Genomic DNA, 26,520 nt, shown 5'->3' with positions numbered 1-26,520 from the left:
TACAGCTTTCTTGCTGGCTGCTAATAGTATCTTTAACAAATATTTGTCTTGCACCAGTAGGTGAGCTGCGATGTTGCCCAAATAAACTGTAGAAAAGGAACAGTCAGATCCATCTCCAAAAACAGTCTGTATTACTTGTATTACCACCTGCCAATATGGCTGAATGGCTGTCCGTCATTCTTGTGAATGTTTTTACATATTATCAACATTATTATTAATCCAATACTTTAAAAACACTTTTCAGGCAAATGATCCAGGACGGAGATCATAGTGACGTCACAGAACAGGCTTTTTTATGCATCTCAAGAATTGATGGGCTAATTATGACATATTTTCATACAAATATCTAATAGGGTGAAATTATCCACAAGGTCAAAGCTCAGCGTGACTGTGACATCATAATGTTCTGCAAAAGCACCTGTGTCATCATTATCAACACCATAACCATAACGGTGTTGGGGAGAATGTGACCTTATTTCTTGTTACTTAACTGATTGGCTGAAACAATCGTGAGGCTGTAATTCTAGTTTATTGTTCTTGTGATGTAATCGCTCAAACACAGTATATTAGCTGATAATAACTAATTGAAATTGGATGATCATAAATTGAGTGAGGCTGTAGAAGATAGGATAGATTGTGCCATAATATCTTGAATCCAATTTCTCATAGGAAAGGCATTTTATATGAGTAAAAAAGCCTCAAGAGTAAAAATAGACACATCTATGCACTTTCAATAACTTAATTCTGACTATACGCATTCTTTGGGGTCACATAAAATCAGGAATTTGAACAAGCAGCTGAAAAGCATCTGCTCTTTTCCAGCATAGCAGCGTTATCTTGACTGGAGTTCTCATTACGTCTGTAGCATGCAGCTGTGTCTTTATTTGGTGCTGTTGTGTCTAAGGTGGGGCAGAAGAGGAGTTGATATTTCACCTCCATGTGTACACTATGCAAACACTGTGGTGAGAGGAGCTGGAGGTACTGTAAGGGCTGCTTCACAGCCAGACAGCTCGGGTGTGGGGAGTCTCACACGGTGCTGTGTGTATAATATATGGAATATTGGTCATTAAGTAACATGTGTAGTCAAATGCTTAGGATGAAATTTAAGCAAATAATTTTGAACAATGTTTTTTTATTCATTTCCAATAAGAACCTACAAAACACATTGACACAAACCACACAAGTTGCACAATGAAATGCAGGCGAACTTCACTGCATACACATACATACAAAAAAATAAATAAAGATAAACACGCACACAAAGATACATACCTACGTAAAATAATAACAATAATAAATAAAATAAAATAAAAATGTCACTCTCGATATACCTACAGATAGATATAATCTATTGTTGCCTGAGAAAGTCCATTAAGGGTGCCCACACCTCTTCAAATTCCTGTGCTTTACCCCTGATTACATAGGTTAGCTTATCTAATGTAACATACATTGCCATCTCTCTAATCCAAGATTGTGTAGACGATACTTCAGTCTCTCTCCAAGATAAAGCAACCATCCTCCTGGCCTGCAGGAGGCCAAAGTTGTTCAGAGTCTTACACTTAGAGTTGACAGAAAAGCATTCTGGGTATATCCCTAAAATACAAAGTTTTGCTACGCAGGGTTTCTGAATACATGTGATTTTACCTAGAGTTTGAACAACCATTTTCCAAAAAGCTACCAGTTTAGGACATTCCCATACACAATGGATCAAAGTACCTTTCTCAGTCAAACATTTCACACAAGTATCTGGAGTGCCAGGGCACCATTTATTAAGTTTCTCAGGGGTTATGTATGTCCTCATTAACCACTCGTGTTGTAGACGTTTCATTAAGTAAATAATTAAATGAAAATGTATATTCTTCCTTTCCTAGATTCAACAGTTGGAGACGCAGGTGATCGATGCAGAGAAGAGGGCGTTCACTGCTCACCAGCAGGTAAGAGCCCCAACAAAAGTCCTGAGTGTGTGTGTGGCCGTGCGTGTGTGTGTGTGGCCGTGTGAACCATTGATTGTGTGTTTGATGATTTCAGGTGCAGTGGATGGAGGAGAAGCTGAAGGCTCCTGAAGGTCAGTCCGGAGATGCAGAGGTGCGTTTGTTTCAGCGCTGCCAGGAGCTGCAGGCCTCGGTGCAGGAGAAGGACGACGTCATCGAGCAGTTGGAGCAGCAGCTGGAGGAGCAGGTGAAACTCAGTCACACAAAAGATTGTATCTGAGCAATGGATGAAGCACCACTGGATGTTTTTTCCTAGAAGCTGCAGCACACAATTTGTCTTCACAGACACAAATACACACAAGCACAGAAACTCACACCTAGTTAGGTTATGCTTTCACCTCTCAATTTGTTTGTTGTTGTTTTGTCAGCATGATTACACAATTACAATTAACTAAGTGTAAGGATGCTAGGGTTGCAAAATTCCGGGAATATTCAAAGTTGGAAACGTTCCATGGGAATTAACGGGAATTAACGGGAATATACGGGAATATACGGGAATAAACTGGAAGAAACTGTTAATGTTGTGGGTAATTTATACTAACTGTATTTACCTCGTCATATACAGACATAATATAAACATTTTGTTTTGTCATAGGCTGATTTGAGCCCTGAGGAAACTTTTGGCACTTGACTATAAGCTTCTGCATCTTTGTGTCATTCTTAACATAGGTCTTTGCACAGTATTTGTAAATGTACACAGCCTTTCCTTCTACATTGGATGAGGTGAAATGTCTCCACACATGAGAGAGTGCACGTGACATTGTTCTGTAGAATAAGATGAGAAAAACTTTTGTAAAAAAACACTAATGCAATGCCAGAGATATAAATAGTTAGCCAAACAATTGGAATCGTCTGTAAAAATACTTTACAATTGATGGATAAATGAATGGAAATAGGCTAGATGAACAGATGAACAATCCTCGATCAGCATGCTAATATATTTTCCCGAGTAATATCATTGAAACTTACCTGACTAGTCCTGCACACTACAGCAGGCCTCAATAGCCCTGCTGTAGAGTGAAGGATGCTGGGAGTTATCTGTGCATGTGATGGAAGAATGCACAGCGGAGGGTTGAAACTCAACGTGCAGTGTGTGCTGCATTCCATACATCTTTAAAATAGAGTTTTGAATGATGTTTTTATTGCTCAGCGTTTAATTTGAGTAGTTTGTTTTTTTTCAAAATTCCCAAAATTCCCGAGCTTAACTTCCCATGGAAAGTTTTCGGAAAGTGTCCGGAAATTTACCGGAAACTTTCCGCCCCTTTGCAACCCTAAAGGATGCTGAATTTTGGTGCAGATAGGGGGACACTTTCTTTAACAGTGTGAGAATAGTAATTCCCAGAGCCTTGATGAAAAACTCCAGGCACATTTAAAGGACTAATTCTGTATCTATGAGTGTGTAATATATGGTGCAGTTTGATTGAATTTGACTGTCGGGCCGGGGCAGGGGTATGCACTCTACATAGAGCGACATACAGAGTAACACAATTATCATCTGACAGCAGTTGGCTTTCGTACTCTGGGAATCTGGATAACAATTTTAGATGATCAAATTAAATTGAGTGTAGGACAGTGACACTGAACTGAGAAGATATCAAACACTCAACTATGGACAAATGAAACACTGTGATGATTATTATCCTTTATAAAGAACATGGAAGATGCTACTTTTCTACTCGTATACTACTTCCTGTATAATGCTACGAACCTCCTGTGAACCCCTTCCCTCTTAGAGTTCCTGACCATGCTTCCTTTCTGCATTGACTTTCCATTTCCATGAAACACACTGGGTCCCGTCCATCTTTGGTATCTTTGTGTCCTGAACAATTTCTGTGGCTGCTTGTGTTCACCCACAGAAAAAAACATGGCTGATGTTTTTGTGCATACAAACTTCTTCTATTTCACCAGAAACAGATCCGACTTCAAGATTCCAAAACAGTGGAGGAGAAAGCTGCAAAAATCAAGGAGTGGGTGATGCTGAAGTTAAATGAGGTAAATATGAAATGAAGCTGGATGATGGGTTCGAGTCATTGATTTGTCATCGTCCTCTGGACCAAGTATGTGAAAAAATGTCTCTGATTCAGTTTGAGGTTGAGAATGCAGCATTAAGAGAAACCAACAAGCAACATGAGGCTCAGATTCTGGAGCTACAGAAACAAGTGCAGGGTAAGAGCATCTTTACGTTGTCCATGTTTGCTTATGTTCCTCTGAAGAAAGTAGGTTGATAAGAGTTAGATATGTATCTACATGTGTTTTCAGCCTTCGAGCAGAAGTGCAGTGGTGGACCTGGAGTCCTCAGCAGACCAGGTGAGGCCCAGCGTCTCAGCAGCCTCACGTTTGGCTGTTTCCAGGTGAGGGGGAAGAACCCCCAGGTCCTCACTGGCCCGGCCCCCTCCCAGAGGACCCTCAGCACCCAGGAGGAGATTGAGGCCAGAGATGAACCTGGTGAGTCTCCACACAGACTCAGCTTCTCTGTGGAAACAGCTTCTCAGCATGTTTCTGAATGGAGTTAGCTACTTGGAAAGAGCAGGACACAGGATGGCACAGTTTCGTGGTGGAAAATGGAAACTGACTCAGACGACCCTTTTTTTCCCCATGAAGTCATAGGGAAAGTTTTTGGAGACAAACCAGCCTTACCACTTGCTGTATCTCACTTATTAGTGTACAGCAGTACAGCAGTGCTTTGAGCTAAATGCCAACGTCAGGATGTGGATTTGCTCTCAATGACAAACACTGTTAATCGTTGCTGTGTTCACCATCTTTGGCTGATGGGAATTTGATGAGTTTTGCAGGTGTGTGGTCATAAACCAAAGAATTGTACAAATTCAAAAATTCACTATGAAAGAAAAGACAAGACCAAATGATTGGATTGATTTATTTTAGTGTTTTTGTTTGAATAATGTAGTAATTAAGTTTTTATAACCTTTCAGCTTGATAAATGGATGGATTTGTATTTATATAGCGCTTTTCCAGTCTGATGAAGACCACTCAAAGCACTTTACAGTAAAGTTTCACATACATACAGTGCATCTACTTGCAGCACTTTTTATTCTATGGGGGGCTTTATTCTATGGTTCAGTATCTTGCCCAAGGACACTTCGGCATGCAAATGGTTCAGCCTGGGGATTGAACCACCCACCTTGAGGTTGGAGGACGACCACTCTACCCCTCAGCCACAGCCGCCCGTTGATGACCATAATTAAATTATAACTCTACTTTTTTAAGAATGTTGAAAAATGCCGTATCCCACAATGTGTGACAGTACAAAATCACCCCTGGATCTGCCCACTGATCTGTTCTTTTCTGACCAACACCAAGTTTGAATCTGTCCTTTAGTCTTTTTCCTGCTAACTATCAGACTAACAAACACAAATGAAGACAACACTGAAACAGAGCTCATTGATACATGTGGGATGTGTATTGTTTTGCACACAGCGTCCTCAGAGACAGACGGTGAAGTCCACAGCCCGGACCGAGCTGGACCCCTGTGCTCTCCTCTGGAGGACGACAGTGCCTCTGACAGCCTGGCGGACAGCACATGTGGACGTGAGTCTCGGGCGGTCTCCTCTGTGCTCTCCAGTGCTGCATCGGAGGGCGAGGGAGGAGGAGGAGGAGGAGGGAGTGGAGCAGGTGGTCTGGAGTTCAGCCGCCCCGGCAGCGAGACCTACCTGACCGCCTCGGACGACAGCAGCTCTCTGTTTGACGACGACATGCAGCGGGCGGAGCGGCCCAGCTTCGGCCTCCTGGGGTCGTCGGACGGGACCCTGGGGGAGGGGAAGGAGGGTGAGGAGGAGGAGGAGGCGGCACACGGGGCCGAGCTGGAGGACGGCACCTCCGAGGAGCTCAACAAACGATTCCAGTCGCAGAGACTCGACTCCTCATCTTCCTCCAGCGAGCCCAACACTCCCAGCCCCAGCCTCACCCCGGCCCTCACACCCAAACGCCCAACCCCGCCCCAGGACCCAAGGGACAACCCGGCCTCACCCAAACAGCCACGCCTGCGGACCCCAGCAGGGTTCGGGCTGATTCATGCGTCTGTGGCCAAGAAGCACCTGAGCCAGCCTCCGGTCAGCAGCGAGGCGGCACACGGGCGCACACGCAACGCGCTCAGCATGCTCCGCCCCTTCCGGCCACAGGAGACGGACCTGGACCAGGAGGGGGAGGCTGGCATGGAGACAGGCAGGGACACGCCCCCTCAAACCCTCCCCAGCTCACAAGCTCCACCCACCACGCTTTACTTGCAGACCTCACCTGAACCTGGTCCAGAGCCGAGTGACCTCTCGGCACCTCCCACCCCCCCTCTGCACAGACTGCCCTCCTGGGTAAGAATGAACTGCCCCCCATTGAAAACTATACAAATCCAGCATTTGTTCTTATTCTATCATTTAAAACTAACTAAATATTTTAACTAACTAAGCCACCTCGTTCATGTAGAGTCAGTAGGACACTGTTCTGTAGCTCACAGCGCCCTCTGCTGCTCAGGTGCTCTTTAACAGTGGTGCTCTTTAACAGTGGTGATTGTTTTCCAGCCAACAAACTTTGAGAAGTGTAATGTTAAGACTGTCAGATGCCTTGTTAATGACAAACCACATCTTCACATAAGTTTGCAACATTTCAAAATGATTTCCAGCTGTAGGGCCAGCACAGTCTATATACATATATAGACATATAATCACATCATTATATATCTACTTATTCCCGTACATCTGTTCAAAGGCCCAGTGCAGTGTCGAATTTGGTGCCTTTTGTTTTTTTTAACTTCTTTTTATTTCCTTTTATCAAATGCAGTCATACAGTACATCACATCCTATCATTTTTAACATGAAATTAGATGCAACGGATACAAGTCTTAATTTAGTGGGGTTAACTGTCCATGGATGTCTCGGGCCTAAGCCATCAGGATCCAGGCATATCAGAATTGAGTTACGCATTAACATTGTCTACAAACACAGTACATCACACATGACATTACATTAAGACAATATTCCGAAAGAGTAAGTGGATAGCCTGCAATTGTCCATTGATTAAAAGGAAAAACAAAGAGAAAATAAAATAAATATATCTATATATTCTGCTTATCATATCAAATGGAACCGAGAGCAATGGGGGGAACAGTTGTTTATGAATACCTCTGTTTTCAGTTGTAATAGAGCAGTCAAGTGTTCCATCCTGTACATATCTTGAATTCTATCCCTCCATTGGGTTATTGTGGGGGGCTGTGGCTTCAGCAAGGAGGCTTTATTTTATTTTATTTGCTATTAGAAGAAGGGCTCTCAGAAGTTTTATTAGGTGCCTTTTGGACATGTGATACGTTTGAAATTCATAAACCTTGAATAAACAGGCGACCAGTGCTCTTCAGCAGTGGCGGCTTTGACTTATCAATGTAAGTGACCTTGTGGATCAGGACAACAGCAACAGCAATTGATTCTCCAGTTCAGGGTTCAGTCAAGCTTCTCTGAACTTTGAATAAACTGGTGAACAGCTCTTTGTGCAGCTTCAGGATTCTGTGGCCTGACTCCAGCAGCAAGTCTTGATTCGCTGTGGTTCAATCACTGCAGGTCACTTCTACAGTTTCAGTAAGAAAGCTGACAGACCAGGCAACCAGCCCATTCCAAACAGGCACTACACACATTTTCTTAATGGTAGAAACGGACTTGGTTTCTAAAACTACTGATGATTAAATGTGTTTTGTCTGTAGGAGAGTCGTATCTACGCTGTCGCTAAATCAGGAATCCGACTGTCTGAGACGTCCTGCACAGACCCTGCCAGTAAAGGTGAGTCAGGTGCAGAGATGGTTGATACATGTTTTATTAAACTATTGGTTAACTCAGGTTTCATCTGTGTTGCAGACCCTTCCCTCCAGTCCTCCTACCCTGCCTTCGTCATGTATACATCCCTCGTCTATAAGAACATGACTACACCCGTTTATACTACTCTGAAGGGGGTGAGAGAGCTTTATAGTTTTTTGATTGATTGATTTGGTTCTTCTCTTCAATTCCCTGCTGCCTAATTGACTGTCTCTGTTTTTATTGGTCTATAAATGTTGATTTTAATTTAGACTGGCTGTTTCATGCGAGCCTCACTGTTGCGATGCAATACCAACTGTTAGCCAGCAGATGTTAGCATTTTGACTGTTTCATACAATCACTTTATATAAAACTTTATTAGCTTTGTTAACAAATATGTTTTGCGGCTCCAGACAAAACTTTTTTGGGGGAAGAGGGGGTAAAATGGCTCTTTTGATAGTAAAGGTTGCCGACCCCTGCTATAGACCTATAGGAGGGATATCTAATGGACAACCTAAGTAATGAAAGCTAGACTAGTATGCAGTTGTAGACACAACACAGGGGGTCCCTGGGCCTGAGAAGGGAACATAAGGAGTTTAATGTGGCAATTAAATGTGACTAAAACTAGACTAAAATGTAATTTGTTTTCGTCCACGAAACTAGACTAAAACTAAGAAGGATAAAAATGACTAAATGTGACCAAAACTAATATGCATTTTCGTCTAAAGACTAAGACTAAATCAAAAATAGCTGCCAAAATTAACACTGCTGCCCACACACATCGTTACTACCCATTGGACGGTTTAGTGAGGTCCTCGGATTGGCCCTGCCAGAGTCGGTCACGGCCCTGGTGGAGCGCAGAGAAGACGATCAAACTGGACTATCTAGAGGAAGTCAAAGTCGTAAAAGGCAGCCAGACCAACCTCTGGTCTCATCCCCCAAGGCAGCAACACGCGAGTGATCGAGAGACAGGTGCACCGTGCCTAAAGGCGAGCGTTGTGCCAACCTCCGCTGCTCAAGTAACGAGCCAGTTTTGAGAATGTAAGAAGTAGAAAGTACAGGAAGTTGTGTTCAAATGTAAGGAGTAAAAGTAAAAAGTCGTCAGGAAATTAAATACTCATGTAAAGTACAGATATGTGAAAAATCTACTTAAGTACAGTAACAAAGTATTTCTACTTCGTTACTTCCCACCACTGAATATAGGCCTGTTTGGCTGTTCATGCAAGCCTCACTGTTGCGATGCAATACCAACTGTTAGCCAGCAGATGTTAGCATTTGACTGTTTCATACAATCATTTTTAGTGCAATTCGAGGCTCCGTGCTTTAGAAACCTTTAGAACCCCTGTGCCCCTGGAGTGTGTAACTGTGACGGTGTCTTTATGTGTGTCATTGTATCGTTGCAGAAAGCCACTCTACTGAGCAGCAGTCCCGTCTCAGACGAGTCGTCCGGCTCCGAGGAGTCGTCCGGCTCAGGAGAGGAGGACGGCTCCGTCTGCAGCTCCCACACCTCGTCCAGCTCCCGCAAGGACGGCAGCCCGGGCAGCCCGCGCTCTCTCAAGAGAGGTACGACACAGCAACACATGCACTGCACCCTGAGGTTCTTTAGAAACCCCACAGGAAAACATGTCCCTGAGCACAACAGCTGCTGCAGGGATCAGCACTAAAATCTCCACAGATTTGCATCACAAATTTATCCAACCAGGATTGTGCAATGCTCCTGTTAAACTATGAAACTTTTAACCTGAAAATAGCAGCTTTATTAGTTGAGGGTACTGTTAAAAGAGTGTACAGTACACTGACTTGTAATAGGGAATCTTTCATTCCCACTCCTCCCTCTGAACGCCTGTTGTTGTTCTATATAATTTTGGTTAGCAGGTACAATCCTGAGCACAACACCTGCTGCAGGGATCAGCACTAAAACTAAAAAATCTCCACAGATTTACATCACAAATTTATCATGTCTGAAATATCCAACAAGGATTGTGCAATGCTCCTGTTAAACTATGAAACTTTGAACCTGAAAATAGCAGCTTTATTAGTTGAGGGTACACTGACTTGTAATAGGGAATATTTCATTCCCACTCCTCCCTCTGAACGCCTGTTGTTTTATATAATTTAAAAATCATCTGTAAAGATATATATTTAGATATATATATTTTATTTTCTATTTTAAGTTTTTGATATTCTATTTTATTGTTATTCTATTTTATTCTTTTTTATTCTATTTTATACTATTTCTATTTTTATTTAATTTTTTTGGGTTGAAATAACTAAGAATTGCTTAAAGAGAGCCTGTGACCCAAGTATTTCATTGACAGTGACTGCTTCATGTTATCTCTGTGCATTTGACAATAAAAAAATCTTGAATCTTGAATTTTGGTTAGCAGGTACAATCTCCTGTGTGAAGTGTGTAACTGTGTGACAGACGCAGCTTAAATCACCAGAATAAGAACCAGTAAATTCAAGATTAACATTGAACTATAAATCAGTTATACAGACTCTAAATTCATTATAAACAAATGCTCTAAAATTCAGCCAGGAAACTTTTAAATTGTGAAGAATTCTAAACAGAGTTTAGAGCAGCAGTTCTTCTGGTTCAGGAAGTTGGGGATCATGGGTACGATCCATCATTCAGTTGTGTTTCAGTTTAGTGAGTGGGACTACGCAATCAGAGCTCAATACATTTGTAAGATTTGTTTTGTTGTGCTCAGTCACAAAGCCTAACACAATTAGTTACCTCATGTGGCTGCAGAGGGCGCTGTTGTCTAGTAAAAGTGGAAAAGTGTTGCTTTAATGGTTTTCTCTCTTGTAATGCTGGTGATCATTTTTCCTACATGTTGTTCTTCTTTTCTGTTTCTTTAGTTTCTTTATCAACGTTTACCACTGAATAAATGAAACATGAATAAACCTAGTTGTACATATGTTTATGTATATATCATAGTACAATATGCTGGACTCTCCCCCTCTCTCCCCCTCCTCATCTCCTCTAGCTGTGTCCATGTCCTCGATGACATCAGAGAGCGACTACGCCATCCCTCCCGACGCCTACTCCACCGACACAGAGTGCTTCGAACCGGAGCAGAAGCTGCCCAAGACCTGCTCAGCAGCCAGCGACAACGGCAAGAGTGTGAGTCAGGAACAAATCCAGGCCTGTCCATCACTTCACCTGTGATACACACAACACAATCATCCATAGTTATCACTTCTGGCCCTTCACATTATTGATCAATAACATTGCAAAGGGACAAACATACGTTTTAAGTGGAATACGTTATTGGGAGGTCCTTATTTACACCCTGCATTATACACATAGTTGTACAACACTTAACTAAACCCTGTTGTATCTTGTAGGAGCCGATGGAGAAGTCAGGCTACCTGTTGAAGATGGTTAAGACCTGGAAGAAAACCTGGAAGAGACGCTGGTTTGTCCTCAAAGACGGAGAGCTGCTCTACTACAAGTCACCTGTGAGTTTGACATTTGACCATTCATTACTTTTCTCCTTTTGTTTGTTTTGTGATTATGGAATTTAATTTTGTTGAATATTGTCGGCCTCAGGTTAATCAGTTAGGTTTACACCTACCTGGAATTTGCTCTGGTTATTGGTGCATACAATGAACACAGAAACATAAAAACAAAACAATAAAAAACATTATATATTTTTTTATATTTATATATATATTTAAGAGCTTAAAATAAATGAAGGCTCATTTTTTTAAGAGTATAAATGGATAATTTATACTCACCTTTACAATATATTCTGTCCCCTTTTTCATGCAATGAAATGTCAAACCCAACCCTCAACTCTTAATTATATTAGCCTTTTATTCGATCGATAGACCATATGTATTCTTGTCTCTTATGAGTCCCATATCATAATCATTTATATGTTCTCCCACAGAGCGATGTGATCAGGAAGCCTCAGGGTCAGATCGAGGTCAACGCCACCAGCAGCATCGCCCGCGGAGAAGGGAAACAGATTCTCCAGGTATTATCTCTGCTTGTAGATACAAAACACTCATTCCAGGTGTCCACCATCAATTCTCAATTATTCTCTCATATTTCAAATGATTTCTACAAACCTGTGCCTGTCTTCACCTCCACCTGTGTTGTGTTATTGTTGTGTGTAGGTAGTGACGGGGAAGCGTGTTTACTACCTGAAAGCTGACTCTCCCAACCTACTGGAGGAGTGGCTCAAGGTGCTGCTGAGTGTTCTGAGGCTGAAAGCTGCCAGTCCGCTCTTCACCCAGCCTGATATCCGCCCTGGCATGAAGGGGCTGCTCATAAAGGTCCAACAACTCACTGATATACCAAAAATAGATTACTCACTCTGTTATCACTCTAATCTCTCTGGAGCTGCTCTCGTCGTTTGACTCCAGCCTTTATACATCTTGTATATATTTAACACAACATATAGTATCTATCACTGTATTGTCACTGAAATTACTGCAATTTAAATTTGAATATTGTTATATTGCAGGTGAAGCATGGATACTCAAAGCGCGTTTGGTGTGCTCTGATCGGCAAAACGCTGTTCTACTTCCGGAGCCAAGACGACAAGGTACAATTCATCATTTAAACCCTGAAAACTATTTTTTACCAGAGTTTACGAATTATGTATTTCACTCACCCACATTAATAATCTTTCTTTTTTTTTTAACAATATATTTATTGAGTTTTACATATAAGAAACATACATTCAAACATTTATAAACATACAACAACCCACAATCAAACACTCAGGGTAGAGAAAAAAGGCAGAAAATAAATAACTTAAATAAGATTAAATAAAATAATTAAAAAAAAAAAAAAAACATACATCAAAATATAAGAATAATAATCTTTTTTTGGGTGATATAACCAATTTGAGTCTTGATTCCTAATTTCGGGAAATTACGACACAAAATAATGGTCAAAAACTGTAAATGAATAGATTTTGATTTTGATTTAAATGAGGCAGCATAGAAGCTTGTGTTTTTATTGTTTTTCTATTTGGGTTTGTGTCTCTTTACAGTTCCCACTGGGTCAGATAAAGCTGTGGGAGGCCAGGGTGGAGGAGGTGGACAGGTCCCGGGATTCAGATGATGACCTGAAGGCATGTGGGCGGGGCCTACAGGGAGCACCTTTCACCATCTCTGTCCACCCACAGGAGCAAGGGCCCACCTACCTGCTAATCGAGTCCCGCCATGAAAAGGTTTACGTCATCACAGCAGCACTGCCACACCACCAGCTTTTCATTATTATTATTTTTTTTATCTGAATCTGGTTCTCCCTGGGTGGGAACCTGTATCATTGTTACGAGACAAACTGAACTGACTCGCTATTATTAAAATCTTGCCCTGTTCTCATCACTTGAATGTCTCACTTACCTATGTGCAGGCAGACTCTCTGAAAATAGGGAAATTATGGATATCTCACGCTTTTCAGCCGAACCTCATAAAGTTGAACCTAGATGCAGTCTGTTGAGTCACACCAGGCCCTGAGCTCGACCAGCTCAGATGCTCCTGATGGTTTTAGTTCATAAGTGATGGGAAAGTGTCCCTGTGCATTGTGAAGTATGTGAAAAATAATCTGTGCTCTGGGTTACTGTCTCCAGAGGTAGTTATTTGGATTGTCACACGCCATCAGCATCCTTGCCAGGTGTGTCACTAAACTGGGAGCTAACCCCAACCCCGGTGAGGAGTATCAGGCTTCCCCTACCACCTAATTTCCGCACCTGTGATAAATAAACTTCCCTCCTGATGGCTCACACAATCATCATAGTATTAGGGAGAGGCAAAAGGAAAGCTAGGCAGTAACTTCTCTGTAAAGTCTCATTGTTCTCTCTGTAACCTGTCCTTACTCTGTAGGACTCGTGGCTGTACCATCTGTCTGTGGCAGCAGGAACCACGGTGGGTAAAGTTGGCACCGAGTTCGAACAGCTTGTGGGAAAGCTCTTCCAGGTTGACGGAGATCCAAGTGAGTGTTTTCTACAAATTATTTTCCAGCTTGTTGTGTCTTTGATTCTTTTTGATGATTTAGTTTTATTGGGATGTGCATGGCCTGTCTTGCATCACCACAATCAGAACGTAAAGTATACAAAAATATACTGGTCACATCCTGGATGGATCCTATTGGCAAAATCAAACCGCTATTCAACTAGTCAACTATATAATGTCTTGGTTGAATCATATTCTCATATTCATATAAAAACTGATAGAAGAACTTCCCTTGCCGCCATAATTAAACCCTTAAATTAGATTTATTTGAAAATATTGACCATCTATATCATTGTCTGTCAGCATCGTCATGAACTAAAGTATTGTTTTTATTCTCCTTCAACCAGTCAGCATGTTTAACATGCAAAAGAAGATGACTCAGTAGTTTCTTATTCAGTCTGTAAGACAGTTTTAGTTTTAACAGCTTGCCTATCCTGATTCTACTTGACTTGTACGTTTAACTCTTAGAACTCTTTTCAATCTGATGAGTATATGACTTATTAGTTTTTATTACTGCCTTGGAGGCACTTTGTAACTGCTAATAATATGGTTTAAATCAGTCTCCTCACAGATTTGAGGGTGTACGTATGTATACTACAACTTGTCTTTGCAATCAAATGTATTGCTTAATCCCCAGTTTCTTATCCTTATGGCCAATAATTACAGAGAAAGGACTTGTAGTTGTTATAGTTTTGAGGTGAACTGTTGAGATATGCTGAGGTTGTGAGTTCAAGTCTCACCTAGAGCAATTCTTGTCTGTCTTCCTGTGTGGTTCTGTATTTTAATGTTACTAATGTGCATACATAATGTGTCTTTTTCTTCGTTCATTCTTCCTCTAGTGAACACATTGCTTTTCATTGATCCATGTGACTCAGCACCCGTCTGTCTCTCTGTCTCTCTTTCAGACTCTCAGATCTGGAGACATCCCATGCTGTGTTTCAGTAAAGAGGCTCTGTCATCTCCTCTCACCACGCTGCCCTCACAGGCTCTGCAGACAGAGGCTGTTAAACTCTTCAAGGTAAACACAGGGACACATAGATGCACTGCATTGATTGAAGCTTTGTCCAGAAACCTCCTAGCAGGCGAATATATTATTTATAATTTACCGTTTCATGCAGCTTTAACCTGATATTGTTTGCATCATATATCACGAGTGCAGATCATCTCTCCTCCTGCGTCTGTCTCATGCACCATCTCCCTTCAGACTTGTCAGCTGTTCATCAATGTGGCCATCGATGCCCCGGCCATCGACTACCACGTCTCGCTAGCCCAGAGCGCCTTGCAGGTGTGCCTGACCCACCCGGCGCTTCAGAACGAGTTTTTCTGCCAGCTCATCAAGCAGACCCGCAGGAGGCAGCCTCACGGCCACCCAGGACCCCTGCAGGTTTGCTACTCACCACACGGTGTCAGCAGTCGCTCATGATATGTACCAGAAATTTTTTATTTTATATTTGAATTTCTTTATTTTTTTTTATAGCATTTCCATCCATAGTATGTGGAAAGCTATAACCTTTACTTCAATACAGCACTTTGGAGAGAGTTGTTCCTCTTTTGTTTGCATGAATACAAAATGAACTTTAATACATCAAGATCAAGCCCTTGGGAGTTTTCAGTTTTACACTACAATCTCCGATCTACAATGTAGTCATGTGATTTCCCATATCCAATAAGCCGAACCACCATTTACACCTTCAGTAATATCACCAGCAGAGGGCAGCAATTGACGTTCAGCACAACCTGTACGTTCCAAGGTGTGATTATGTGACAGCAAACCACAGGATTTACACAACAGAATGATTCATAGCATAATACAATGTCCTTTGTGATACTGTATGAATGAGAGTAACTAAACTGGTGGCAACTGTCGCTCACATGATGCTTCTCTGTGTCATACGTCTGAGGTCACACTGTGTGTCTGTGTCATTCCTCAGGGCTGGCAGTTTCTGGCCCTGTGCGTGGGACTGTTCCTGCCTCAGCATCCTTTCCTCTGGCTGCTCCAGGCTCACCTCAAAAGACAAGGAGACTCCAGGTGACACCAAACACTCGGCCAGAACATAAAGTGACACAAAATAACTAATTTAAGCACAGGGTGAAAGATGGAGCCGGGAAAAAACATGTTGTGACTCCAGGTCTAAAGCAGGTCTACCAAAATCTGCCAAAGGTTCCAATTATTTTCTGGCCAGATAAAGGTGTTTCTGTCATTTTCGTGAATCTGGCATGATTCAGTTAAAAGAGGTGTAGTGATCTGCTGGAGCCAGTTGTTCTGTACTAGTTTTTTTTAATGATCCAACTGTCATTCCAAAATCATAAAATCATTTCCACATTTTAAAACTCCTTCATATTGGCCCACAGTGGTCTGACTCACTGGGCTTTGATTAAACTGAAATAAAACCATCATAGTGAAACTTTTAAAAGCGTTAACTTGCTGTACTGGTTTTCAGCCTCCACTGTGCTACAGCCCAACATCTGCCTCTCACAAACATGCAAACCATCTTAACCATCACTTTTCACAGAATCTTGCTTTACCTGTATTTGACAGTTCAGCTGCTAATTCCATTTCTTCCAAACTGAGGGTGTGGCGCTTGAGAGGCTAAACTACAGAGTTGCATAGTTGCTTTTGCAGCTTGACCCACAATGTATGTTAAAGAAGAGACCGAGTGCCTGCCAGTTAGCGAGTCAGCGTTTTATCCAAGCACTGCTTGTATTGGTTTGTAATGGATCCCCTTCATTCATTGCTGTTTGCTGCCTAACCTGAATAAAACTTTAATATATTACCCCATAGATTTGCACCTTAGTAATGTCAGGTAGATCTTGATCTGCAATGGTGGTGAAGACAACAACTCCCATGATCCCTTGCTGCTTTATGACATCATCAAAAACTAGGTCCTTAGTTACTGTTTACATTTTTAAACTCCATAGCTGCAGAAGTTACCTTTTGTTGTTTTAATTAAACTATTGTGTCTCCTGTGACTCCCTGGAAATTATACAATTGCGATATTAAATAGCTGAAAGTCGTTTAAGTAAATGAACCATAAATTTAACATTTCCCTCCAAAGCGACAGATCTGATTTAACACAGCAGTAATGCTTACATTTGTTTTCATGAATCTATTCGTAATCATTATTTGATTTGAATGTTGAATAAGAAGCTCATAATTGTACATAATGTAGAACGACCCATGTACCACTGCGTCCTTGTCTCCCTGTTGTCCTCAGGACTGAGGTGGGTAAGTATGCCATCTACTGCCAGCGGTCCATGGAGCGGACCCAGCAGAAGGGTGAGAGGCAGGGCCGGCCGTCCCGTATGGAGATCCTCTCCATCCTGCTGAGGAACCCCTACCATCACTCGCTGCCATTCAGCGTCCCTGTTCACTTCCTCAACAACACCTACCAGGTACCGCTGACACGTAACAGGATCACACATTATGATAATAACAGAGTGGAGGAGGAAAATATTGCTGGTGTCACGTACGCAACTCAACAGTTTGAATATTGCTGAAACTTTCTTGAATCATATTTCAAAGTCACACAGAGTTTTACACATAGGGTGAACTCAGGTCGTCTGGAACATTGGGTGATGTGGGACACCTAAACTCCAGTCTGTTTATTTCTTTTTTCGACAAAATCTGGTCAACAGAACTTTTAAGTTAGCAGTAAAGTCTTCAGAACCTTGACATATTGACAGTGGAGGTCAACATGAACAAGAGTGAGGTGAAACATCTGTGTCACCGCTCAAGGATTTATTTTGAAAAAGTAGCCAACCTTGCCTTTAATTTTCTTAGGCCAATTTCCATCTGTTGTCCCGAGCCAGTTCTTAAAAGTCAAGCTGAAATACAATATAATTGTATGGATATATTTAATACATTACATTTCTTTATTTAATTCCGTTTTCGAAAGGTGGTGAGTTTCGATGCTTCAACCACAGTGGACGAGTTCCAATGTCGCCTCAACCAGGACACTGGCATAAGAAAAACTGGGCTGTCTGGATTCAGCCTGTTCACAGATGACCCGACCGGACGAGAGCTGGAACACTGTCTGCAAGGAGGCATTAAGGTCTGATTTAAAGTCATGTCATCTGAGCATGTTTTGTAGGCAGGAAGTGTCGCCTCTGTCTTCTTAACATCATTCCTCATCACAAACCTGTCTTCTTCATGTCTTCTACAGATTTGTGACATTATCTCGAAATGGGAGCAGGCCTGTAAGGATCAGCACACCGGCAAGTCTGAAACCACCAGGACTGTACGCCTCACCTACAAGAACAGGTAGACAACAACACAACCGGCCTGAGGCTGAAAATCACAATATGTTCCCATAAATCTATGTTAAGACCAGGCATAACTCCTTATATTTAACCAGGACACTGTTATGTAGTTTAACAACATCTCACACATGATAGCAGAGAAGATTACCAGGCATGGTTCCGGATTTGTTTCCACACATACTGAGAGCCACACCCAGGGGAACATAGGCTCACCATGAAGGAGGGAATAACTGATGTATCACAGTATTAGAGTGCGTAACTTCCTGGTTTGTTGGTTGATGGCCAAAATTTTACAGAGACCAACAAAACGTCCCCCTTTTCTGAAGTCCATCAATCCATTATCTTTATATCCCTTATCCTTTGAGGGTCTCAGGAGAGCTGGATCCAATCCCAGTCGACATTAGACGAGAGGCACACCCTGCACAGGTCACATGTCCATCACCGGGCCGACAGTCACAGACAAACAACAATCACACTCACATTATATCGGTGGATTTGATTCACTGTATAGAGGCAGCAGCAGGTCTTTTATTCACCGGCTCATTTATTCTAATACATATCAATGCAATGTTAATCGACTCCAGTAGATTCCAATGGAAGAGAAATACTCAAAAACCCTCTGAGTATAATTATGTTCAAACCTTCCATGGTTTCTTCCCCTCAACTTTCTTTGTGTTTCTGTTTTTCTCTTACCACCTCTATCTTTTCCTCTATGTTCCCAGGCTGTATTTCTCTCCCCAGGTCCGGGGGGAGTCAGAGAGGGAGAGGTTGCTGCTGGCATATCAGATCAACGAAGCCATTGTAGCAGGACACTTTCCTGTCAACAAGGAGCTGGCTTTGGAAATGGCTGCCCTGCTGGCCCAGGTCTAGAACTCCACCTGCTTCTTACACATCTATTTATCAAATATTAGACATTAACTTAAAAGCTAATAGCTTTGTTTGTACAGGTGGAGTTTGGAGATTTTGAGCGTCCCTTCTCTGCTCCGGGTTCAGCGCAGACCAAGTCGAACCAAACCCTGAAACAAGTTCTTGAAAGATTTTACCCAAAGCACTACCGCAGAACCACGTCTGAGGAGCAGCTCAGGTACAATGACACACTGGAAACTTCCTAGGATTCAGTGCAAACACATTTCCAACTTTCAAGGGTATATAATGAATGTATTTAATTGGCTATCTATCAATACTATATGCCAGGGGTTTTCAACTGGTTCTGTCCCAGGGACCACCATTCTGACTAGAAAGTTATCCGCGGCCCACTGATGTGCCTACGTGTGTGTGTTTTAACATTTGGTTTTCCATGTTGGTTTTATTTAAAAACCTCAAACAAATCTAGAAAAATCTGTGAAAAAACAACAAAAACGGTTGATTTTCAGTGCTTAAGAATTGAAAACAAAATTAAAATGCAGTTTGTAGTTGTACTGCATCTCAGAAACATATGCACATCAATATATAACGTTCATGACTTAAATGTACAGACATGAAGCTGACATGTTGAGAGAGCGTTAAAGTAACAGTGATCAATAACAATCAACATAAACTGGGGCTACAACTGAAGAGGGAAGATGACAAAGTATTGCAGAATATGTCACAAATGAAAATCATACAATATCACACAAACAATTGAGGCCTACTTAAATTAACCTCATGATGACCTTTATATTATTTTAGACATTTTTCTTATTTTAGATATTTTTCACGATATTCAAGAGTAATCTGGAAATGTCTTGAAATATCAAAGCGAGTTTTGCGGACCCCCTGCAATGCCGTCGCGGACCACCAGGGGGCCGCGGACCCCCGGTTAAAAACCCCTGCTATATGCAACACACAGTATACCTATATCAAAGTCTCAGGTCAATTTAATTTGGTTTACATCAATATTGAAATATCTGTATGTTGCCCTTTGAACACTTAAGAGTCCAAATTACAAAGCTTGAAAAGGGTTAAAAAGGAATTGGACACTGAAGGTTTCCTGGACAGCTGGGTGTCATCTCACTGTTGGTCCATGCCATGTTTTCTATATACAGTCTATGGTTCATGCACAGAAAAGGCTCACACATGACTCACTCACACTCAGAGAGTTCAGAGATGCCATTTAGCTTGAGGTGGAGTTGATTGTCAGTAGGAAGAGGTAACCATACAAGAGGGTAAACATTAGGCTAAAAGAGACAAAGCCAGAAGTGAGGTTCAATCACATGTGGTCACAAGAGACACATTCATTTTAATACCAGGTGTGAACAAACAAACTTACAGCTGACCTCTTGTGATTGGATGTCCCAGGACGGATGGTGATGTCCAATCGGAATGGGGACATTGACTGCAAAGGATTTTCCACACAATATGAATTATGATAGCTTTGATTTACTTTGTGTGCATCTGTCCAATTTCTTCTCAACTTTCTATATTAATGTATTGTATACTATATAATGATTGTAAACTACTATTCCAATTAAATCTGAAACTTTAATGTAGTTCCCATTATTTTATTGACTAACTGAAAGTGCTGAATCAGTTGGACTGACATCAACTGAAGGTTTCGATTACAGGAGGTCGCTCCCTGGCAGTTAACCCCTTCGTTTCCTGTTCTCAGGCAGCTGCTGCAGCGTCTCTCCGCCCGCTGGGCCTCGCTCAGAGGTCGAAGTTCACCCGAGTGCGTCAGGATCTACTTGACTGTCGCTCGAAAATGGCCTTTCTTTGGTGCCAGACTATTTGAAGCAGAGGTAAGTGTGTGTCCCACACGTGTGTATGTGTGAAATGTAAACACTTGAAAATTTGTAATCTAAATTAAATTGTTATGTTATCACCAACTCAGACGACATAACAAAATGTTATTATCGCCTCTTGAATTAAAAACATGATACAGTCTTATAGAGATAGAGACATATAGAGATTAAACACAAACTAAATAACTATGAGAATAGGAACCTTTGCACAGTGTGGGTGTCTCTGATATTTCCTCCAATCATCACTAAAGATAAAGTTGAATTAACACTTCCGTGTCAAAATGACTGACATTACTGGGATTATTCGGGGGGGAGGGGGTTACAGGTAAAACATGCTGATGTCCCAGCTGTGTGCAAACACACTTGTTTGCTGTCCTGGCTCCTAAATGGTGGAATGAGCTCTCCAATGACATCAGAACAGAAGAAAGTCTATGCATCATTCGCAAACTAAAAACACTATTTTCATAATTTCATGTGTACTCTTCTCATCCTGACTATCTGCTGCTCTAAAGCTTGAACTTCCCAAGGTGTTGATTAATAAAGTCTTATCTTATCTTATCTTATCTGATGACTGATCTCCCTTTCTTTGTCTGTCTTTGCTTGTAGTCCACTACTCCCTCTCCAGAGCAGGGTGTGCGTGTTTGGCTCGCCGTGCACGAAGATGGCATCAGTATTCTGGAGCACAACTCTATTGTAAGCATCTCTGACAACTGTCCACACATCATTCCTCCACTTTAGACATCCCCTGAAAACATTAGTGGGAAAAGAGACAATATTTATTTGTCACATGCCAAGTCAATGATTTGTTAAAGAAGCTAATATGCATCTAGTTTCCCCTTAATTTGTGATCTTTGTAAAAGACTTTTCTTTTTGGTCTGTTGAGTCTGAAATGACTTGTTAATAAAAATGCAGCTTGATTAAAAGTGTGAGTAGCTGTTTAAATGCAAGTCACTTTAGCTGCATGTTTTTGTGATCCTTGTACCAGATTAAAACATCTTGCTGCCAGTTTCTCACACAGATATGATATGATGTTGTGAAACAAAACCAGATGGTAATATTGGCTTTTATGTTGTTGTCAAACCTCTTTGCTTCCGTGTCCTCAGAAACCGCTGGTGTCGCACCCCTACAAAAACCTGATGACGTTTGGAGGCTGCAAACAGGACTTCATGCTGGTAATGGGCCAGAGCATCGGTACCAACAGCAGCAAAGACAAACCCACAGAGAAACATCTGTTTGCTATGGACACCTCTAAGGTTTGTGAGAATTCCACACCTGGGCTGCGTTAAGCCGGGACAAAATGTAGCAAATCTTTGTTCAAACACAAATTTATTGAGCATGCAGCGATTGCAACAATAGCGCATGAGAAGGCGTTCTTTGTGCAAGAAATCTTAGAGGTTAATGACATGGGTTGAAATACATGTTTAATACTGCCACATTTGTAGAGAACTTAAGAATCCATTGTGCGCACCGCCTTTATAATAGTGCTGGGTTTATAAACACATGACTGCGAAATTGGACAACAACTCTGACACGACAACCAAACGATAGAAAACCTTCATCGAAGCCTTTGCACAGCATCTATGTGGTTACATTTACCACATTACCACATTTCGCTGAAGAGTAGTTTACATAACATACAGGATGTGGTAGGAGTCATCGCATGAGATGACCTTGAAATGAGAAAGAGGTTAGATGAAAGTGCTCTCTATTACATATCTAGCACTTGATCACAGAGATGACAGTTATTCAAAATATAGGTAGACATGCCAGAGATATTCTAACTCTAATACAGAAAAGTCTCCTTTTTTACAGCATGAACTCAACACCTTTGGGAACAAACAACAGCTGTTAATATTGAGGTGATATAATATATAGTAATTGTTGATTTTCAATCATAAATACTGACGTCTGTAAATACACACTTATATATATCTCCCATATTATAACACTCATTCTTGCCAGAAGTGCCTTTTGTGTACTTAATGCTTTTTGACTGATGCTGACACACAATAAAGTAACACGATTCAAGATTCTGCTGCTCTACCAAATCCACCAAACTCTGTTTAGAATTCTCCACATTTTAAAAGTTTCCTGGCTGAATATTGGAAAGTCTTTTTTAACTGATCTACAGTTTGGCATTACTCTTGAACTCGCAGGGTCTGATTCAGGATTCAGTTACACACCCTTCATTTTGGAGATTGTACCTGCTCACTAAAGTTACATAGTGAAAGAAAGGACACTCAGGGTGAGCAGTGGGAACAAAAGCTGCACCTTTCTCTCTCCTCTGAGTCAGTGAACCATCAAACTCATTTTGAAGCTGCTATTTTAAGGTACAAAGGATACATATTGTTGCTTTAACTTTTTTGTGATGGTACTGTTATTGTGGTGCCTCGTGACCTCATGACTAACTGCACATCATCCGATATATATTTAGTTCCGTTAACAGTTTGACAGGTTGAGGAAATACTGAGTCCCGCTAACTGACCTGGTCTAACCTGAGAAACTCGGAAACCAACCATACTAAAGATATATTTATTTCACCCATACATGGAAACAAACACTGATGTGCTTTTTCGTTTTGCTTGGTCAACAGATCAGGGAAATCACCCTCCTCATCTCCAGTTACATCAACAGTGCTCACCAGCTGAAGGCCGCTGCCCACCACCTCTCTGCCCCAGCTCTCATGGTGGCCCAGCCCATCAGCCTGAAGTGCAAAGAGCTGAGGAGCAGATCTCCACCAGCGCTGGGACGTCCCAGCAAGACCCCTACGCTGCTGTGACCGCATGACGACACCCTGATCTCTCTGAGACTCACTCATTGTCCTCTTATCTTGTTTAAACTTTGAAAAGAAAGGACAAATTGCAGCTACAGCGGAACTCATTCCAGTGTCCTTCTCGTCTGTATATTTGTCTCAATGGGACAGATTAAACCACGAGTGCTCCATCCAGATGAAGCTAAAACTGGCCTCCTTTCTCTGTTTGGTATAATTTGATATCAGACACCAGCTCAGGTTGCAGCACTTCACTGATATCATCACACAGGATTATGGTGCGTCCACGTCCTCCAGGTTTAAGCTGTAACCTTCAAAAAGGTTATTTTGTGTCTTTCTCACAAATCAAATTATCAGATGTGGGCTTAAACTGGAGCTTTGAGCTTCACACTAAGATACAAGGGTGTTTAGGAACAAATAAGAAGCTTTTGCTTTACATTCCCCATGGACATTTCCTGTTTTTGTCTCCCTGATGAGTGCGTTGCTTTTATGTTCTGACTCCAAAGAGAGAAGTCAACAGCATTTATTGACAGACTGACTTTGCCTCTGATACGTCTCATTAATCTGAGCTGTCTGGTACTTTTCCTTTGGTAAACACGCTGTTTGATGTTATCATTTGCATTCACGCCTTCAAAAATATCCCACAATCGTCATAGAAGAGGTGAAGATGAGGGTTGTTTTTGTATTTTTTTGTCTTGCCTCCTGTAGGGCACGGTAACTCTGCCAGGGACTAAAACTCTTACAGTGTTGTGGTATAATGAAGCAAACTGAACAATATGATGAAAGCAGGAGGCAATAACAGGTAACCAGCTGCAGCACAGACAAGCTGCCGGGAAAATGAAAGAGCTCTGTGTATCTGCAGTGATGCAACATGTCTGATAGATGTAGACTGGATTGGTTGGCTGTGTTGAGAATGACTGGACGTTGTTGGAGGAGACCAGTGTGCGAACCCTGTGTGTTCTTAGTTACTGAACAGCCAGGAGAGCTGTGAAACTTTAATCCTTCACTCAAGAGTCAGCACGACGCATTCACGTGATAACGGCAGGGTACCGACACCGGAAGAGAACTAATGTCTTGAGTTTTTGTACAATGGCGTAAAGGAAGATGGTGAGAGGAAGTGACACACGCTGAGAGAATAGGTGGATGATAAATGTATGGTGGTCTAAAAAAGAACAGGGAGGTCTACCTGGCGTGATTGTGAAGGTGTTATCATGAAGCAACAGGATCAAATATAGTGATCCATTCACTTAAACTGGAAAAACAGGATTTCTTTTCTGAGGTTAAACTAATGATTTCCCTCATCCATTACTGTCTCACACCTGAATACAGCTAGATTTGTCAGGTCTTATATTTATTTGTCATATGAAGTACATCTTATTTAAATCATCCTTGGAATAAGTCTCGTAATTATTGTACAATCCAATGTTGGAATAAACTGAACTGCAGCAGACAAGGTGACTTTTTTTCCAGACACCTGCTCTTTTTTTTACTCATTTACATAATACACCTTGCCCTCTGAATAAACAGAAACCCTAGAATGCTCAGACACTCATTTTTTCCAACTTATCACTTCCTCCTAAGGCCCAGTCCGACAAAGGCCGCCCTGCCGCATCCTCATTGGTGGAGCGATACTGACATGCTGATACCTGCTGCAAGTGCCCGACTGCGACTGACACACCCTCATTCCTGTCGTCTTTCACAGAGGACAGAGAGAGAGAGAGAGAGAGAGAGCTGGGTGGGGGGAGGGAGGATATATGATACCTAACCTGCCTGAACTAGTTAGACATACTTTTGTCCTGGTGTCGCCATGGAGACGACGCAGGGAGGGATCACTGGGGAGAGGCGAAATGGAACTAGGGAATAGGTGCCTGTAACAAAAGGAATGATTAAACATTAAAAAAGAGGAAGGCATACCAGTGATTTGTATGTAAAAAAAACAAAAAGGTCAACGGGAAGTAGATGGGATTGGTTGTCATTTATGGAACTGTTTTGTTTTCATTGTGTTACTTTCGGGTCACTGCATCTTTGAGGACTTTGCTGTGACAACAAGGTTAAACAGGGACTCCCTCCTGAGCTGCTGCCTTCAGGTGGAGAACGTAAACACCGACCACTGTGAGCATGTTGTGACACGACACACAAAGAATTTTCACTTCAGCCGTTTCACCCAAGTTTCTTCACAGCGCAACACAACAAGCTTCCCACCTTGCACTCTTTTGTCTCTTTGTTCAATCAAAATGATTTCTGCCGGACTTTTGACTTTTGGGCAGACTTGTGGATAAAGGGCTCGTGCAGTGAGGCTTTGAACTCAAGTTTCTCTCTGTGTTTGTTATGTACATATAGCGCCTGTGTTGAATGAGTGAGGCAGAACCTGACTGACAGGTTGGACACAACACCAAACAGTTTCGGAGATGACTAAGCGGCCTACGCTGGAGTGGTGCGGTCGTAAAAATGCCACAGAACTCCAGAGTCTCTGCTCAAGAGTGTTACGCTGTTAGTGCCAAGATTAATCACTGAATTCATACTGATCTGCAGGTGTATTCTCTTCCTATAAGTCAAGCTATATTTTCCCTCAAAGAATAAACATTTAAAACCAGGATAGTGACGGTAAAAAAAAAAAGAAAAAAAAAGCCTGCCACACCCAATTCAAACCACAGTAGAAAACCCCCAATCAGAGCGGCTCCGAGTAAACAAAAGGCTCAGTGCAATTCACCTCTATCAAAGCAGCCATCTTACACGCCTGAGAGGTGGAGAGGTTTGAGGGAAACGTGTGTGTACTGTAATCATCTAAGCACACCAAGTGTTTAATGGCGACTTTATGTATCAGGTTTAAGTATCAGGGAGGAATTCCACAGCTTAGTTATTCTGATGTTAAGGCTAAAAGCTCAACATGCTAAAAAGAGCCTGCAGCAGCCCGTTCCCTTCCCCCATACACTCCCACTGTATTTTTCCACTGCATTTAAAAAAGGCACAAAGTCCACTGACATACCTGTGTCATGAAAAGAAGCCTGCACCACATC

The 26,520-nt window shown here is 41.8% G+C and overlaps 1 protein-coding gene across 1 annotated transcript in view; it reads left to right on the top strand.

Moving 5' to 3' along the window:
- plekhh2 (pleckstrin homology domain containing, family H (with MyTH4 domain) member 2) overlaps nt 1–23,521 on the top strand; it is a 37,984-nt gene extending 14,463 nt beyond the window's left edge. Inside the window, exons 3-30 of the mRNA XM_061087451.1 lie at nt 1,872–1,934; nt 2,029–2,178; nt 3,900–3,983; nt 4,076–4,157; nt 4,251–4,436; nt 5,427–6,313; nt 7,690–7,765; nt 7,841–7,935; nt 9,181–9,340; nt 10,768–10,904; nt 11,129–11,242; nt 11,677–11,763; nt 11,906–12,064; nt 12,256–12,336; nt 12,790–12,969; nt 13,625–13,733; nt 14,659–14,771; nt 14,958–15,137; nt 15,685–15,782; nt 16,969–17,146; nt 17,650–17,805; nt 17,917–18,014; nt 18,736–18,877; nt 18,961–19,097; nt 20,601–20,730; nt 21,340–21,426; nt 21,837–21,986; nt 23,327–23,521. Coding sequence (XP_060943434.1) covers nt 1,872–1,934; nt 2,029–2,178; nt 3,900–3,983; nt 4,076–4,157; nt 4,251–4,436; nt 5,427–6,313; nt 7,690–7,765; nt 7,841–7,935; nt 9,181–9,340; nt 10,768–10,904; nt 11,129–11,242; nt 11,677–11,763; nt 11,906–12,064; nt 12,256–12,336; nt 12,790–12,969; nt 13,625–13,733; nt 14,659–14,771; nt 14,958–15,137; nt 15,685–15,782; nt 16,969–17,146; nt 17,650–17,805; nt 17,917–18,014; nt 18,736–18,877; nt 18,961–19,097; nt 20,601–20,730; nt 21,340–21,426; nt 21,837–21,986; nt 23,327–23,512 — 4,305 coding nt within the window. The 3' untranslated portion in view covers nt 23,513–23,521. The remainder of the gene's footprint in view (nt 1–1,871; nt 1,935–2,028; nt 2,179–3,899; nt 3,984–4,075; nt 4,158–4,250; nt 4,437–5,426; nt 6,314–7,689; nt 7,766–7,840; nt 7,936–9,180; nt 9,341–10,767; nt 10,905–11,128; nt 11,243–11,676; nt 11,764–11,905; nt 12,065–12,255; nt 12,337–12,789; nt 12,970–13,624; nt 13,734–14,658; nt 14,772–14,957; nt 15,138–15,684; nt 15,783–16,968; nt 17,147–17,649; nt 17,806–17,916; nt 18,015–18,735; nt 18,878–18,960; nt 19,098–20,600; nt 20,731–21,339; nt 21,427–21,836; nt 21,987–23,326) is intronic.
- The last annotated feature ends 2,999 nt before the right edge of the window (nt 23,522–26,520 follow it).

The sequence above is a fragment of the Limanda limanda genome, chromosome 15 (genome assembly GCF_963576545.1).
Source record: "Limanda limanda chromosome 15, fLimLim1.1, whole genome shotgun sequence".
NCBI classification, from domain to species: Eukaryota; Metazoa; Chordata; class Actinopteri; order Pleuronectiformes; family Pleuronectidae; genus Limanda; species Limanda limanda.
Note: the sequence above shows the minus strand (reverse complement) of the source record. Positions and strands in the feature narration are given on the sequence as shown.